At 37.9% G+C, this 18,370-nt stretch overlaps 1 protein-coding gene across 4 annotated transcripts in view; it reads right to left on the bottom strand.

The window, feature by feature from the left end:
* Positions 1–18,370, bottom strand: part of USP24 (ubiquitin specific peptidase 24) — a 155,930-nt gene that overhangs the window by 75,919 nt on the left and 61,641 nt on the right. For 3 of the 4 annotated variants that reach the window (XM_070367968.1, XM_070367966.1, XM_070367967.1), the window contains exons 17-29: positions 16,980–17,039; positions 13,649–13,756; positions 12,820–12,969; positions 12,058–12,189; positions 11,134–11,245; positions 9,608–9,684; positions 8,494–8,634; positions 8,277–8,330; positions 7,120–7,235; positions 5,208–5,274; positions 4,979–5,089; positions 4,176–4,274; positions 3,909–4,082 (exon numbers count right to left, since the gene is read on the bottom strand). In XM_070367968.1, the coding sequence (XP_070224069.1) occupies positions 3,909–4,082; positions 4,176–4,274; positions 4,979–5,089; positions 5,208–5,274; positions 7,120–7,235; positions 8,277–8,330; positions 8,494–8,634; positions 9,608–9,684; positions 11,134–11,245; positions 12,058–12,189; positions 12,820–12,969; positions 13,649–13,756; positions 16,980–17,039 (1,401 nt within the window). The remainder of the gene's footprint in view (positions 1–3,908; positions 4,083–4,175; positions 4,275–4,978; positions 5,090–5,207; positions 5,275–7,119; positions 7,236–8,276; positions 8,331–8,493; positions 8,635–9,607; positions 9,685–11,133; positions 11,246–12,057; positions 12,190–12,819; positions 12,970–13,648; positions 13,757–16,979; positions 17,040–18,370) is intronic. The other variant, XM_070367969.1, reaches the window with a different exon arrangement.

Genomic DNA, 18,370 nt, shown 5'->3' with positions numbered 1-18,370 from the left:
ACAAAGCAAGGAATTCCAAAAAAACATCTACTTCTGCTTCATTGACTATGATAAAGCCTTGACTGTGTGGATCATAACAAACTGTGGAATACTGTTAATGAGATGGGAATACCAGACCACCTGACCTGCCTCCTGAGAACATGTATGCAGGACAAGAGGAAACAGAACTAGACACTGAAAAATGGACTGGTTCAAAATTGGGAAAGGAGTACGTCAAGGCTGTACATTGTCATTCTGCTTATTTAACTTATATGCAGAGTATATCATGTGAAATGCTGGGCTGGAAGAATCACAAGCTGCAATCAAGACTGCTGGAAATACCAACAACCTCAGATATGCAGATGGTACCATTTTAATGGCAGAAAACAAAGAGGAACTAAAGAGGAGAAGGGGACGACAGAGGATGAGATGGCTGGATGGCGTCACTGACTCGATGGACGTGAGTCTCAGTGAACTCCGGGAGTTGATGATGGACAGGGAGGCCTGGTGTGCTGCGATTCATGGGGTCGCAAAGAGTCGGACACGACTGAGCGACTGATCTGATCTGAAAGAGCCTCCTGATGAAGGTGAGAGAGGAGAGTGAAAAAGCTGGCTTAAAACTCAACATTCAAAAAATGAAGATCATGGCATCCGGTCCTATCACTTCATGGCAAATACATGGGGAAAGTGTGAAAACAGTGTCAGATTTTATTTTCTTATGCTCCAAAATCACTGCAGAAGGTGACTGCAGCCACAAAATTAAAAGATGCTTGCTCCTTGGAAGAGCAGCTATAACAAACCTAGACAGTGTATTAAAAAGCAGAGACATCACTTTGCCAACAAAGGTCCATCTAGTCAAAGCCATGGTTTTTCCAGTAGTCACATACGGATGTGAGAGTTAGACCATAAAGAAAGCTGAGTACCGAAGAATTGATGCTTTTGAATTGTGGTGCTTGAGAAGACTCTTGAGAGTCCCTTGGACTGCAACAAGATCAAACCAGTCAATACTAAAGGAAATCAACCCTAAATTGGAAGGACTAGCACCAAAGCTGAAGCTCTAATAAATACTCTGGCCACCTGATGTGAAGAGCTGACTCACTGGAAAAGACCCTGATGCTGGGAAAGATTGAAGGCGGGAGAAGGGGGCGACAGATATGAGATAGTTGGATGGCATCACTGACCTAGTGGACATGAGTTTGAGCAAACTCGGGGAGATAGTGAAGGACAGGGAAGCCTGGCGTGCTGCAGTTTACGGGGTTGCAAAGAGCCCGACACAACTTAGCGACTGAACAACAATGATGAAATATAAAAATGTGAAACTTGATGATGTTATGTACATCACTTCTGCTATTGATAAACTGTCTTAATAATGCTCTGAGTGGGATTTCATTCTTAAATTCTCACTACATGAAGAATATGCCCGCAATGCAGGAGACCCCGGTTTGATTCCTGGGTCGGGAAGATCCGCTGCAGAAGGGATAGGCTACCCACTCCAGAATTCTTGGGCTTCCCTTGTGGCTCAGCTGGTAAAGAATCCGCCTGCAATGTGGGAGACCTGGGTTCGATCCCTGGGTTGGGAAGATCCCCTGGAGAAAGGAAAGGCTACCCACTCCAGTATTCTGGCCTAGAGAATTCCATGGACTGGGTAGTCCGTGGGGTCGCAAAGAGTTGGACATGACTGAGTGACTCTCACTTTCACATATACGTAGTCAGTTTTTAAGAAACATCACAATATTAACATTAACCCTGCAGGCTTCAGTGGTATCTATAGCAAGACTATGCTCTCTAAGTTTTAAAGAGTCAGCCACACAAGCATCTTACATAAGGTATTAAATGAAAGAGCTGTATGTAATAACCCTCTCCATTACTTAAATACTTTTACTTCACTTGAGTGCTGGTTATTATCTTACTTTCTAGACTGTAAACACATAAAGAGCAGAATGTCTTTTGCCAGTTTTGTATCCCTGGTGCCGAGCTCCTGGCACAGAGAAGGTACAAAAAACCTTGAATGATTCATAAAATCAACAAACACAGACTACCTATTATGTTTCACTGTTGTTTTAGGTGCTGGAAATACAGTAGTGAGCAAAACATTCAGAGGTCTGCTCTCACAGAGCTTACATTTCACTGGGGAGAGAAACAGGGACATTAAACAAGATGAATATTTTATATAGTACGTTAGATGGAAATAAAGCAGGGAAGGGAAATGAGCCGTGCAGGAGTAGGAACAGGCTGAAAGTTTAACTGGGATTGCCAAGAAGGCTCACCAAGAAGGCTACATTTGAGTGAGAGCAGGAGGAAGTGAGAAAGAACCTGGTATCAGCGAAGAAAATGCCTGGGTATTGGGGAAGAACAGGGCACAGGCCCCACTATGTTTGAGGACCATCATCGAGGCCACTGCAGCTGGAATGGTGAGGGGGAGGGTGGGTCCTGGGGGAAGACCTCAGGGGAGAGCACTAGTGAGGTGGGAGGTGCGGAAGCCTCGGAATTGAGGAGTGGCATAATCTGACTGGTCTGTAAAAAGATCATGGGATGCTGGGTGCTACACACCAGAGAGACTGAACTGGAACAAGGGCAGAAGCCCTGAGACCAGACGCAGCACTACTGTTACCCTCAGGTGGTGGGTGGGGCGTGATGGCTGCCTCGGTCTGTGTGGAAGCTGTGGAGGCAGAGAAGAGTAGCTGGCTTCTGGATATAGATTTATTTTAAAGGTAGAGTCAAGGATTTGGTGATGCATAGAGGTATGAGGGAAAGAAGGGACTTCAAGATTCAGGCATGAATCCCTAGAAGAATGAAATAGGCATTATCTGAAACAGGACAAGACTGTGGGATGAAGAGGTTTGGGGTAGGAGCAGGTGGTGGGAAAGCGGGTAGCAGCTCAGTTTCAAAAGTTAGAATGGAGTCTATCAAACATTTAAGAGGAGATGCTGTGTTGAGTAATTGGTTCCATGTATCAGATGGTAAAGAATCCACCTGCAGTGTAGGAGACTCAAGTTCGATCCCTGGGTTGGGAAGATCCCCTTGAGAAGGGAATGGTAACCCACTCTGGTATTCTTGCCTGAAAAATCCCATGGACAGAGGAGCCTGGTGGGCTACAGTCCATGGGGTCACAAAGAGTTGGACTAGACAGAGTAACTAACACAACAATCTACACTTCAAGCTAAAGATAAAAGTTGGGGTGTTATCAATGTATATATAATATATAAAGTTTTGAAACTGGATGAGATTCCTAAATAAGATTCCTAAATAAGCGTAGACAGAGGAGAGGTCAAAGGACTGAGCCAGGGAACTTCTCTGCATACAGATCAGGAAGACAAAGCAGCAGCAGCAGAGGAGCCCAAAGAGGAAGACCTAGAGAGGGACGGAGAGCCTGGTGAGTCCTGGAAGACAAGTGGAGAAAGTATTTCAAGGGGAAAAGATCACAAGGAACAAGTCTGCTGAGATGTCAAGAAGATGAGGATTAAGAGGTGGACAAAACATGTAGTCTCTTTTCAAGAGGAATCAAGAGAGGATGGTAAAGAGAGTACAGACTCTTTCAGAGAGCTTTGCTGACTTGAAAAGGAGAGAACTGAGGGAAACTGAAGCTCAAGTTTGGGTGAAAAAGGTACTTTTAAAAGATGGCAGAAATAACACAGCATATTTGACACTTAATGGTAATGACCCAGTAGAGGACAATCAATGAAGAGAGATGTAACAGAGCAGCAGCAAGCAGGGGCCAGGCAGAATCACTCAGACTCACAAGAGTCTGGTTCAGAAGATTGATAAAGTACATAGTCTTCTCCCAACTAAATCCCAGCATTTCTGTGATACAGTTCTGAAGAGTCAGGACTTATGAGGAAAGGACATAATCATCCAAATCTATATGGGCTGAAGGCAAAACTTCATGATGTGAAGTTCTTGTTTTGCACTTGAAGATTATCACTGGATACCTGCTCCATGGCATATGATGAGCTGAACACCCCGCTGCTGCTGCTGCTGGAGCTGGTTGAGGAATCTGCGGAGCTCCCAGATGGTGTCCCACTGCCAGAAGTCTTCACTGTGAGGATTTGTTCATCAGAGAAGCCCAGCTGGTGGAGTAGCTTTTGATCTTTATTCACTGTCAGCTGCAGAAAGTGGTTTCTTAATTACTGAGAAGGAAAAGAGAGGAGAATACTGACAACAGACTAAAGTGACACAAAATGTGTATTTACACCTACCAGACTGTCATTTGTAAATATCTGTATACTGTCCACTGGAGAGCACAACTGCTTGGCTATCTTCCACCGGACACTCCCTATAGTTTCATTACTGTGAGCCTGTAAAATGAAGTGAAACAATACTATAATTCGCTTATCAATTAATTTAAACAGCTACTAGTGAGCACCTTGTATGTACTGGGCACTGCTGCAGAAAGCTGGGAACATAACACAGAACCCAAAGACAAGAACCCGTGCCCTCATGAGGCCTCCCCTCTGCAGTAATTAAACATTCTATTCCATACGTCACTCCCCATCATGCATGTAATCAAATTTCAAATCCTTCCACTGCAGAGCCTTCCATTCTTCCCCTTCTCACCATGCTCTAGTCACACCAGCCACTTTCCTTGCCACTGAATAAGCCAAACAGACTCCCACCTTAGGACCTTTGTACCTGCTGCTCCCTTGGTATGGAAAGCTCCTCCCCAGAAATAACGTGCTCTGTCAATTCATTCAAGTCTCCATTCAAATGTGACCACCTCAGAGACCATCCCTGTCCATTCTAAAATATGTCATGTATACCCATCTGATTCTGTGGTATTCTTCTTAAATCTTTATAACACCCATTTATCACCGGATATCATGTACTTACTTATGTACCTGCTTATACCCTATCAACTTCCTTTCAGTTCAGATCTTTATTTTAAATTTGTTTACCACACAGCTTTTAAAATAGTCATTCTTGCCGCTATCTTAATCAATGATGTTCATATGAAAATAACAAGACAATATGGAAATGGTTTCAGAACTTAATGTAAACCTACCTCTACAGTGAAGGTATCTTTGGTAGACTCGTAAGTAACGTTAAGAGTTAAAAGATGTCCGTGGAATGAGGCACCATGAGGTAGAATAGTTCGGGGGACAGAGTAAAAATCCTTGAAAAAGACACAGCAAGTCAAACAGCACAGTGCCACAGTTAAATGTCACAAAAATACACTCCTAACAGACTAGTTATAGGGTGATAAAGTTGTCTTACAAAGAAGAGAGGCTTACCTCTATAGTGATCACGTAACGTTCTGCCAGAAGCAGTAATCGCTCAATTATTACAAGTTTAGTGGATCTATGAATTAAAAAAATTTTTTTGAACATACTTGAATTGCTAACATGAGCTCAATTTCAGTCTCTTTCACCAAAACCACAACCACATTTAGCCCTCACTGAAATCTGCAAAACTAAACTTCCCTTTTACTCAAGGGAGAGATGGTTCAAGCAGGTCACAGCTGTCACACACAGACGGATAACAGGGGAGAAGCTGGCCCTCCCCACGTTTCCTTTCCTGTCCTTTTCTTGTCTTTTTTTTTTTTTTAAATAGTTGTTCCACAAATAGAAGGCCTGTGCTTCTTCTGGGTCTGCAGGCTTATTTGTTTATCAATTCACCAAGAATGAACAATCAGTGAGTTTGAATCTCATAATCTTACAACTAAAATATGCCATATAATTCTGTAAACACACAGAACCTGACAAAGTTCTGAACTGCCTGAAATTTAGAAGACAAATGCAAACCATTTAGTATACCACAAATGAGAACTGCTGTTTAATTAGCTTAAGAATGAGGCAGAAGAAAAAGATCCCCCCCCCTGCAAAAAAATGTTCATCTGGTTTATGTGACTATCCTGTATAGTTAAAACATATACAGAAAATGGTATCCCAAGGATTTTCAAAATAGTTAAGAAATCAACACACATCAAAGAGATACAATCATCTTTGGAACAGAAAACACATAGCAAGGAAGTGTGGAGCTCTCAGACTCTAAAAATGAGACCTGAGGTCTCTTTAGGTCAGAGTTAAGGAATCTTGCATATCATTTGAAATAAGAGGACTCCAATATCCAGCAGCTTATACGGTGACAGCTCCACGCTTTATTAAACACTACATGTGTTAGCACTGACAGAGGAAAATCCAAGTGCCCTCAAACACTTGATATTCTGGAAAGTCTAAATAGTTCATACAGGTGTATTTCTAAATCTCAGGCATGCTGATTAGCAGTACTGGAAATTTCACTTTAAAAGAGTTGGTCAGCACAGGGAATTATACTCAATATCTTGCAATAACCTATAATGGAAAACAATATGGAAAAAAATATACATATATAACTGGATCACTTTGCTATAAAGTGCTTTAAAAAGAAAAGGAACACCCCCAACTGTAAATAAAGAGAAAGAAATACACACATTCCAGAAGTAGAGACTCTATCAGCACCAACCACTGGAGGGCAGCAGAATGAGACACAGAGGGAGCTCTTCTCTGAGAACCTGACCACCACTGATTTGGGGCTGCTCACCAGTAATGAAAGACTTATTAAAATCCACAGAAGTAGTTTAACTGCTTCAATTTAATTTTCTAAATATCCATCTATTCTCCTTACTATACCAAAGAAGTACAGAAAATGCTCAACTCAAATTTCACTGACAACATCTGAAAACACTCCACACAGCAATGTGATTTAGAGATGTCAATTCAAACTTTTAACACAATTATTTGAAAAATAATTTTAAGTACATAACATTTTAACTATGATTATATCATAATGTACAATATTAATCATCACATGCCACTTCATTTTGCTTACACTGTGTCATGATTTGTCTATTCAAAAAGTTATGTCTAAGTAAATATTTCAAATTTGAAAAAAATTATTCTTCAGACAAAGAATATATCTTGGTTCAATCATAGAGTAGGCTACTCATATTACACAGAGTTAAAGTAAAATGAATCAAATGATAAAATATATGACAGGGAATACATAATTTTCAAGGATATGACTATTTGAAAAATACATGAAATAAAATGAGGAAATGAACAATTAACAGAGATCTCCAAAGGAAGAAAAAAGATTCCAAGTTTGCTTTTAAGCTGACCGATCTTTGTGTGTTGTGCATCTGCTGTAACCTCTGTAGTCGCTTACCTGTAAGGAGACTGGACTGACGTGGCTACGGTTGGCATGGCAGTGGCTGTCAGCATTTTTGTTGCTCTGGTCACAGCGTGTGTCAGAGTGGGGCCACCAAGTGCCGAACTGGCTGCCTAAACAAGAAATTATTCTACATCAGGGTTTCTCAACATCAGCTCTGCTGGCATTTTGGGCTGGAAGCTGTTTTGTCATGGAAGACTGTCTTGGACTTTGTAGGACGTTTAGTGGCATTTCTGACTTGTACTCACCACCCACTGGCCACCAGGTGCCGGCAGGACCTGTCTAGTGACAACCAGAAGGTCTCTAGACACTGCCAAATGTCCCCTGGGAGGTCAAATAATCTCCGATTGAGAACGACTGTTCTACACGTGTTATTACTTACACGGTATCTTATTTAGGGTACCTGAGTACTTTAAGTGTTTTTATAATCACGTATTTGGATGAAAGTCACAACCTGGGAACTCCTGTACAGATTCACTGCCAGCATATATTCACTACCAGAAAATTTAACTTTTTAACATTTGAGGGCAGTAGCATTTTATGCTTTTGGAACACTCTTTATTAGGTATTAAACTTCAACAAGCACAAATTAGGAATGAAAAGATGAATGCTTACTACTTTAACCATCATGCTAGAAATAAGGCACTGGCAACACACACGAGACAGTATTAGGTCACAGGCTACTAATGGACAGATAACCAATACGGCCTACTACTGAGTGTGTTGCTGTGGCTTTTAACAGCATTTATGATATAAATGAAATGACACATGAGGAATGATGGGAAAAGAAGCAAGTGTGTATATAAAATTTCTGGACCAAAAAAGGAGAAAAAGAATCTATTGAAATGTGGAATGTAGAGAAGACAGTTTTATACCCCAAAAGGAGGTGGGGAGTGAGGTGTGGCATGGTAGGTGAAACAGGGAAGAGAGATGGTGGAGGGAGAAGGAATGATTTCCCATAAAGTTACGTTTATTTCTATATTGTGGGTATCAAGGCAAATGCCTGTTCCCTATGCCGACAATACGATACTGCTGGCAAATTCTTCCAATGGGATCCAGCCAGAACTATACATGATCTCAAAATACAAAATTATAAATGGAAAAACTCAAGAGCATTTATTTCAAAAAAAGGTTAAATAAAATTTGCTACTCACTTCTAATCTTGTGTAGCAATCAGCAATGAATTTCTTATGTAATGATACAGAATCCTAAAAGTTAAGAGGTAAATGGAAATTAATGAGTCTACCATTTAGTTGTAATCATTATTAAGGATAAAATGTCAAAATAAAGAAGCTAAACTTTCAGGCACGCCAACTTATCAATTAAAAATACATTACTTTTTGTGTATGAGCACCTTTTTTCCTTACTTACCTTCTTTAACCTAGGATTTAGATTAATGTAACTGTAGTTTATAATTAATTGAATAGCCTCATTAGCAATTTCTTCATCAGGTGATTCCATGGCTATTTTCCAAATGAAATCCATTCCTATCAATTCCAGTTTTTCTACATACTGTTCAGAAGAAAAAAAATTATAGCACATCAAGGCCACAAAAATACAATTATTTTCTGCTACACTGTAAATCCATACCTCTTACAGTTCACTATGAATTAAGGCTACAAAAACCGAGGTACACTCAAGAACATTATTATACAAAACAACAGTTTTATATAATAATTTTTTAAAACAGAAAACAGCCAACAACAGAAACACTGGGCAACTTCTGTGGAATCAGGACAGATAAGGAGATTTTCCTCCAGGTGTTATCCTACACTGAAGCTGCAACTCTACCCAGATGGGGCACTGAGGCACACATATAGGAATAACATGGGCACCCCCTGCAGGAGCTTTTCTTCAAAGGAAAGGGAGTCAAGCTAGAGGTGGTTACTAATCCTCAGGGCTCAATCTGGTCTTTTCAAAGCTCAGTTAGAAATGGCCAGATCGAGGGCTTACAAGATCTTGTAAAAATTCTAGGAAGTCAGGTCATGAATGAAACAGATCTGGAACAAGAGTTATTTTTCGCCTTTTTAAAGCTACTCACGTAAATATAAATGTAAGCTGTATACATTCTCATTTTCCTGCTTCTCTGTCTGTTCTAAAAATTTCCCTCCAAATCCTTGCCTCTGAGACCTCAAAACTGAAGATTTTGGTACATTCTCAGGTACCTGTGAACTGTTGGATCTGAGAGGTTAGAAGCTGGGCTAGAACTATCCCTATTCTGCGTTCACCCAGCCACAGGAGGCCACTGGCTCTCTCAGGTCAGCAAAAACCAAAGAGGAATCTGAGAAGTCACCTGTATGGGAAGGGGAATGCCCTCACACTCTGAGGAGCTCTCTGAATGATGCAGGAGACTGCAGTCAAGGAGGAGCCCGTTCTTTTTAAAAAACCTCATGTCTTCTCTCAATTAGAATATTTTTTTTTTTGCTGAATATCAAGTTTTACTAGATTATCCAAATTATCTAGATTTGCAAACAATGCTACTTACCAACTGAGCTCCTTGTCTTTTCAATCGATGATCACACAGATTCACATTTTCAAAAAAAGTCTTAAATAAGTTAAAACCTGAAATTATAGAATGTCAGATAAATTCATGTACTCTTGGTACCACAGATAATCAATGAAAAGACAAAGTATATCAAGAGCTAAAACTATAAAACTTTCAGGACAAAACAGGCACAAATCTTCAAGACTGTCAATTAGGCAATAGTTTCTTAGATATGGTATCAAAAACAAGCAACAATAACGACAAAAAAATTTCATCAAAACTAAAAGCTTTTGTGCTTCAAATGACTATCGTGAAAATGAAAAGCCAATCCACAGAACAGGACAAAATGTTGGTAAATCATGTCATTTGATAAGGAGTGAGTATACAGAATATATAAACAACTCTTAAAACTCAAAACTAAAAGGGCAAATAACCCAATTTAAAGATGAGAAAAATTTTAATAGACATCTTTTCAAAGGGGATATGTAAGTGATCAAAGAGCCCATGAATATCCTTAGTCATCAGGGAAACGCATATTAAAGGCCATGAGACTCCATCTCAAAACCACTAGGATGGCTAAAAGAAAAATGACAGTTTATAATTATTAGAGAAGATGGGGAGAAATCAAAACCTCATATACTGCTGGTGGGATTGTAAAATGGTACAGCCACTTTGCAAAAAAGATTGGCAATTCCTCAAATGTTAATTATATCACACAGCAATTTCACTCCTAGGTAGATAAAAACTTGTATACGGACATTTACAGCAGCATTATTGACAATAACCAAAAGTGGTAACAACCCAGATGCCTATCCACTGATGAATGGATAAACACAATGTGTTACACCCATTCAATAAGTGTTATCCAGTCATATGGAATGGAGTTTTGACACGTGCAAAAACCTGGGTGAACTTTGACCACATTATGTCTCAGCTTGATCAAGAAGCCAAATACAAAAGGTGACATAATGCATGATTCTATTGATAGAAAATGCCCACATCAGAATAACCCACAAGGACAACAAGCAGATGCACGACTGCGGAAAGGGGAGAATGGAGAGTGGCTACATAGTTTCCTTCTGGGGTGATGAAAATGTCCTGAGGTTAAAAACGGTGAAGGCTGAACAAGTTTGTGAACATACAAAAAACACTTTGTGTACACTTTAAAAAAATAAATTTTATGGCATGCAAAGTTCATATCAATAAGAAAAATTTCAATCAAAATAAACAACTGAAAAGAGGATGTCTATACTTGGAACAATTTTTACCTTAAATGAATCCTTTCTATACTAAGTAATTTCATGAAAACAGTTTGACAGTTATTAGACTGTGCAATTTAAAAATACCATTCATGTAAAAAGAAATTCATCTGTTTATATAAACATGTTTATATAGATGTATCTTTATATGCATAAGGCAAAGTCCAGAAGCATATACCAAACTGTGACGCTGTTTCTCAAAGTGGGCTGAAAAGAAAAGAATAAAATTTAAAGAACTGAAAAAACAATTTTGATGTTTTTCCTTACCATTCATAGTGATTTCATATGACTCCAATTTAAGAATTTTCTCCTTGAAGAGCTGCTGCTGAACATCACTCTCAAGATCATGTTGCCCTTTTGTAAACCATTCAAAACACATCTGCGAATCAAGACAAATATCACCCTGTAACTAAAACCCACTTCAGGCATATACATAATCCAAACGAGGAAAGCAAAGACAAACGATTTTTAATTTTTCAGATATTTATAATGCCTTAGTACCACTCAAAACTAAAATGAATGGAACTCTGGAACTAAATGAAGCAGTTAGTTACGGCAATCTTTCTTCTAGATAATGAAAATACATACTCATACTTTCCACTGAATCATTACATTTCAGTTTTTCCACTGACATTTATTAAATAAGCTTTACACTGTGCTAGGCACTGTCACATACTTGATCCTTTCAATAACTCTATGATGTAGTTAACGTTATTCTGCAAAATGAGAGGAGGAAATAGTGATTCACTGTTAGGAAACGTTGAAGCAACTGTCATTCTAAAGATCTGTCTAGACAACAATTCTTTCTTTAGGGTTTCTGGGATACAACATCATTATAGGAACTCAAAGTTTCTGCTGGTTAACTTAAAATTAGTTTCATGGGAGGGAAAAAAAAAAAAACTAAAGAATACACTAAGTTTGCTGTACTCACTTAGCTGAATTTGGTTTTATGCAGAATGGTTATCAAAATTACCAAAGATCTCATATGCTTGTGTATATAACATATATATATCTTTTCAACACTCTCAGCTCCTAGCTTATTATAAATGTATGCTTAGTAAACTGAAAAATGTTTAGAACTGAAGATATGAGACATGCATAAAAATGGGATATACACACAGTAAAGCAAAATACTATTTATTTATTAAGTCACACTTTTGTCTTACTTCATCCATAACGCCATCTTCTTACCTCTCTATCTAATTCACAAACATCCTGGCCAGTCACAAGACACTCCCAGATTTCCTTGGCACGATTCCAACCCAAATACAGAGTAGCTTCTTGCAAGAAAAATGCCAGGAATTTAAGATGGGCTTCTAAATACTGGAAAAAGAAATAATGCTAATTAGTCAACTCCAGGCATTCATACGTAAAAGCAAACAAACAAACAACTGAAATTAAAAAGTAGTTTTACCTTTAATTAAAAAGTAGTTTACCTAATGCTTTCTCTTGTAATTTAGGGTAAAGTAAATGTGAGAAATCCGTTTATGAGGTGACAATACAGTGTAGCAGAAACTACTTGTCTATTACAAACTCGGGTGACTTTAGATGCCAAGCAATCTCAGAGTAAAACACCAGAACACAACTGATGAGTGAAGATATTTTTCTATTTTTTGGAAAACAATATTACTGACAGCTTTGAGAAACAAAAAGCCATGAGCCACAGAACTGACAATTATATTTTCGATCAAAGACAAAAGATATTTATTTTTAATACCATATCATATGCAGTTATGTTAGGTGATTTACTGAAAGATATACCCACAAATATCAATTTTCTAACCTTTTACTTCGAGGTGGTTTTATTAAAGATTAAAAACTGTTCCATCATGACAAAGACACCTCATGCTTCCTCTTTAGAGTTCTTTCCAATAAATATTACTTTTATAGTTCAAACGCAAAAAGATCAAATGGATGCTGTAAGTCATGCAACAACAGCACAATGCCAGGTACCTCCCGGTAGGTATATCGGCCATCCACTAGCGTTGAGCCAGTTAAGCCTCCAGGTCCAGCCACGGCTGCTGCAAGCCGATGACAAGCTATCAAGCTTCCTGTTACCAGTTTTACTATTTCAAAATTTTTCTTCAAGTCTTGAATAATGCTCTTGGTGAAAACAAACGAACAAAAAAAGGTATGAGAATGTGCAGCTACTTTGTCAGTTTAATACAAGCTTCTATTTGAGCATACAGTTGAGGAACAGCAAACATAAAAATTTTTCACTCACATTTCCTACATAAAAGTAAATGAAAACAATCTCATATGTACATTTACTTGGGAATTACTATAGAATTAATAAACTTCCCTCGAAAATTTCTGGTTCTAAAGGAATTTTTTATTATTTTTTTAAAAAATAAGTCTTTCAAAAGCACTATTTCACTTCTTGCATACTTTTCCAGATCTTTCTTCCCAAGTCTCTTACACTGAAGAGCCTGTAGTTCCTTAAGCGAACTAATGTTTTTTCACAATATAAAACAAGTCTTGCGAATCTTTTCAAATTCCTACAATACTATTCTAACTAATACTATTCTAAAAATTGGCTTACTTCAGTAAATTAAGGAAATAAAAAATAAATGAGTTAGGGATATATCAAAAGACAAGCTCCACAGAAATGAAAGCAGAATGATACTTAAATTCAAGATTATTAAATAATATACATGAATTATATTAATAACCATAAAACTGTAAAACAGTCACTATAAAACTTAGCAATCTTATGATGTTTAGTCATTACAAAAGGTTATGCAAGTAACTGCATAATAATCAAATATAGCAATCCTCTTACCTTGTCTTGCTTCTGATAGGTTTGTTTTATGAACGAGCGGGTGATTTCATGTAGCTGACGCAAAGCTGGTACCACCCATACAAACTGGGGATTGTTAATCTGAGACGACTAGAGTTAAAAAGAAGTTACATTAATTTAGAAATAAATGGCAGGTTAAACTTATTAGCTATAAAAAAGTTCCAAGTCAATTAGGTTTTACTGTTATACATTCTATTATTTTTCTCTTCACATTGCTCATTTATAGTTTATCTCCATGCACTCTTAATTCAGTCTCCAACTTCTTATTCTGCATGCAATCCTAAAGCCAAGAACTGCAAACAGGAGTGGATATGAAGTGACAGTAAATGTACAGGGGTACATCAGCAAAAAACAGACAACAAGGAATTAGCAACTTCAGAGGACAGATTATAAGTAGCACAGGCTGCTAGGATATGTTGACATAATAAAATAAATCAATGGCACAAGCTTAACTTGGATAATACAGAAGTGGCTGATAAGTAAAATGGTATAAAAATATGATTTTCTACAATGATATGATCAAGATACCAATGATATGATCAAGATACTAACAGTGGTCTAAGTATTAAAGAAAATATCCATGATCTGCTTGTATTTCCTAGTTAAAACAATTTTAGAAGAGAGAATTCTGTTTTTATTAATTATTACAGCCACTTTATAATTTATATTTTTGAAAACACTTTTAAATATGTTATTTCTGAAGCTGGTGCATGACATTCCAGATCTTCACGTACATATCTGAAAAGTCTGATGTTCATGCACTACTCTTTAAAAAAAGAACTGCTTTTTAATAAATGACATCTTTCAAACTATGAGATTTCATTATAAAATCTGTAAAAATGTCATATTAACACTATTAATCGACTGATCAAGTAACTCTCTAAAAACTGAATTATAGTTAGCATTTACTTTAAAAACTTTATTTTTTTAAAAAAGCCTTCTTGCTTCTTCAAGTCTTTCTGTAAGATAAAGATGCCTATAGGGCAGAAAAATACTTTTGATGTCATTTGCAGAAAACGGTTGTACTACTAAATACGTAAATGTGGGCAGCTATTGCCAAAATAATATTGGCTTTCCTAGAGATTAGCCAATCAATCAGCAAATACCATATTTCCTGGATTCTAAGATACAAATTTTATAAAATTCAACATTTCTGATAGTGATACTTCTTAAGAATTATATAAAAGAAACTTTCCGGCCATTAGGCATAGGAGTAGGTTTAGATACGGCTATCCTTATGTGGGATGTGCAAACTTGGCTGTTACAAAGGTATCTGTTCATCTACCCATCATTTCTGTTCTTACATGGCAGAGTTAGCACCAAACAAGGATGGGTTTTTAATTTAAACGTAGATCACTGATTTGTTTCTTGAATGCTATCAAAGGATTACACTATGATGTGGTATTGATGAGCCCATCATGTCTATCATTTCAATTAAAAGCAAAGAAAACTGCCAGTGGTCTTAAGACTAAAGCATTTTCCAAAGCCAGGAGAATTTGGTGTGACAGACTCATACTCTGTGAAGGGTTACATCATTTGGCATTAAACATCTCTCTGTCCAAAGTTACAGCTTAATTCAAGAGGAACTATTTAACTTGTAGTATAAACAACTTAATGAAGGAAAAAAGCAGCTTGAGTTTTACAAAAAAGACAAGGACACAAAACTCTATATTTCTCAACATGCCTCAAAATTCTATACTCTTAAAGATTTCAAAGAAGTCCAAAGCACTACACTGGATAATGGAAAGCAGCATGCCACCATGTGAGGCTGTACATACTGGATTAACCCTGTGATGCGTGGTGCAATCACTGGCATCTTAGAATCAGAGAAATAAGGTATACATTAAAAGGCAACTACTTGAAAGACTAGCTAGGATATTTCTGCTAAGACATAAAAGTTGCAAAATGACAGAAACTAAAATTCTGAGGCTTAAGTCCAAACTGATACCTTCTGAAAGGATCATAAACATTGGGATATAAATATAAACCTTTTTGTAAATAATCAGGTATATTAGAAAGTATCATTATGAGTCAATTATGGTTAGCTTATTTTTTTGACACTGAAAACTATCCTTTGGAATCTGAAAGGTATTTCTGACATAGCCTTTCTAGAGTTCAGCAAACAAGACAGATGTTATTTATTCCATCATATCTATGCTATGACATTATGCTGCTAAGCTATAAGAAAATTTTTAAATTACTGTTTTCCACTTACAAAAGGGGCAAGAGAATATGGTGAACAATTAAAACGAAAATATTTGATAATGTCTGATAACGAAGCTGAGGTTTCGTAAGTAGCAGTTAATGGTATATCCAAATTAAGACTGAATGTTAGCTGAAGCTGTAGAGGTCAACTAGTTTAGCCTGCAAACCTGTGCCTAAACTCTCCTTATTCATTTTTGTTAAAAGAGTTGTCTTCCGGTGTTTCCAGTGATGAGGAACTCAGGAGACAGTGCATTCTGTGTCAGATTGTCTTCCTAGAAAGTTCAGGGATCTGTGATACTGAAACATGCCTTTACCATAACTGCTTATGAGACATAAAAACTAAGTTGAATCAAATGTCTCTAACAATCCTAAAAGTATCTAAAAGAAAGCTTTCATATTCTTTCTTGAGTTCTCACTTCTCAAAGCTGAATATCCCAATTCTTCATCTGCCTTGTTTTTCCAGACCTAGCCATTTATCTAGAACCAAAGTAAAAATTTTTACAAGGGTGGACACTTTTTACAAAGTATTTCCTCCTGTGCTAATCAATCACATCATTGTGAGACTGTACTGAGAGCACCTTGCTATTTTTACTTTCAGTTACGTGTTTTGTCATGTGGAGGCCATTCAGGTATGTGTAAATGATTTTAGTGTCTTCACAGGTGAAGCAGAGGAAGTAAGAGGAAGGGAACCAACATTTACTGAAAGGCTGCTGGGCACTGTGCTAGGAGGACTTCATATAATGACTTAAGGATATGCAAACACCACTGATCAAGTAAAAATGATTTTTTTTTTTGTTTAGTAATATTTTTTTGGGTGCGTACATTTAAACTTTTTAATTGAAAAGTAAAAAAGAGTGAAATAAGAGGGAAAGGGTTGGGGGCAGACAGTGGAAGGTATAAAGGAAGCAAAGGAAAAGAGGACCAAGGAAGCCCAGGGTATCCTGGCAGAATCTACAGAAATAAAGTTAAGAAATAAAGGTCAGAATTTCTGAACACAACAATGGAACTTGGGAATTTTAAGTGTCAAAAGCAGAGGGAAAGGGAATCAGTGGGAGGAGTAGAGGTAGCTGGGGGTGGGAGGGGAGTAAGAGGTGGGTGATCTTCTTACCCTTTGCTTAGTTTCTGTGTAGCCTGGCAGGGAGACATAATTCCCAGTCAGCCCACCTTGCTGCCTGGCAGGAAAGGGCATAGCATAGAAAAACACCTTTAGTGGCAGTATATAACTCACCCCCCTGCCTGGAGTCATGTCGGGGGCTTTGATCTTCCCACTGCCCCCCTTCAGCCACGGGCACTTTAAAAGAGTATTTGCAAAAGAACTCAGTCAATGGAGAAGTGCTAGGTAAATGCAAGTTATTATTATTCGAAATGAAGGAATGGTACATCAGAATTTCCTTACTGGGAGCAGTGGGATATAAAAAATGAAGAATATTTCTTTCAAGACTAACAAAATGACTCCAAAATTCTCCCTGTTACTTTTTGAGTTTTGTTTTAAAACATCAGACTGAGTGAAGTGACTGCACAGAGAAGCAATAAAGATGCAGCGATGCTACTGGCTAGAAGGGCTAAAGTAATGCCCAGCTGTAACAAGGAAGGAACAGGGGTCAGGAAGGATTTTCTGCTTTCAAAAGTCATTTCCCTGGAGGGAGGAAAAAGTCCCTTCAGCTTTAACCTTCAGACCTATAAAGAAATGTATCTGTTACAGTGAAGAAAAGACCATTTTCTACAGATACCTTTTCTTTCTTACTATTAGTATCAAAAGATTTAAACTGCTTAAATAGCTCTAGATGAGTTTCAATCATAAAGACAGAGGGTGCTAAATTATCTGAATCACTGAGCTGAGAAAACTGGAAAAATTCACACTGTATCTGAGTAGAAAGAGAGCAATGTTGTTGAATTAAAGGAATAATTTAATCATAACCTGAGAGGTACCAGCTCCAGTTTATGAATAATTTTAATGTAGAAAATTCACTTGATCAAATTTCAATGTCAGAAATATAACCCACAAAGTTCTTAAATGCCCCCAACTAAACTTTATGACCAAGCATAATTTAGGAGAATAAAAGCCTATGAGTCACCAAGGGTGCTTAACAAGAGTCTCTGAATTTACCAGTGTAAATTAGCAGTATTCAAGATCCTTTAAACAAATACTTATGGGGGAAACCAAGAAATATGCTTTACCAACGAAATTGTTAAGCTGTTAGCTATTTACTAAAGTCTTTTCTTAAGTAACAGTGAAATGAAACCCCTCTTGCTGTGAGGTTTCATGTTTCATCTGAGCAACCTGAGGGCCTGCGTGGAGGAGGAGGACGTGCTGTAATCAGGGCTGCTGAAACCATGGAGGCAGGCTCCAGGGACTGACCACTGAGGTCAGCCCTCTCCAAGGAGAGCCTTGTTGTTTAAGGACTGCAGCGACAGGAGAGCTACGGCCATTGCTGCCCGTTCTGCAGCCCCCGCTTACCAAGAACAGGCTGAAGCCTCCAGCCACTGGAGGTCAAAGCC

The sequence above is a fragment of the Bos mutus genome, chromosome 3 (assembly GCF_027580195.1).
Source record: "Bos mutus isolate GX-2022 chromosome 3, NWIPB_WYAK_1.1, whole genome shotgun sequence".
Lineage (NCBI taxonomy): Eukaryota > Metazoa > Chordata > Mammalia > Artiodactyla > Bovidae > Bos > Bos mutus.
The sequence above is the reverse complement of the archived record's forward strand: the minus strand, read 5'-3'. Positions and strand labels throughout refer to the sequence as shown.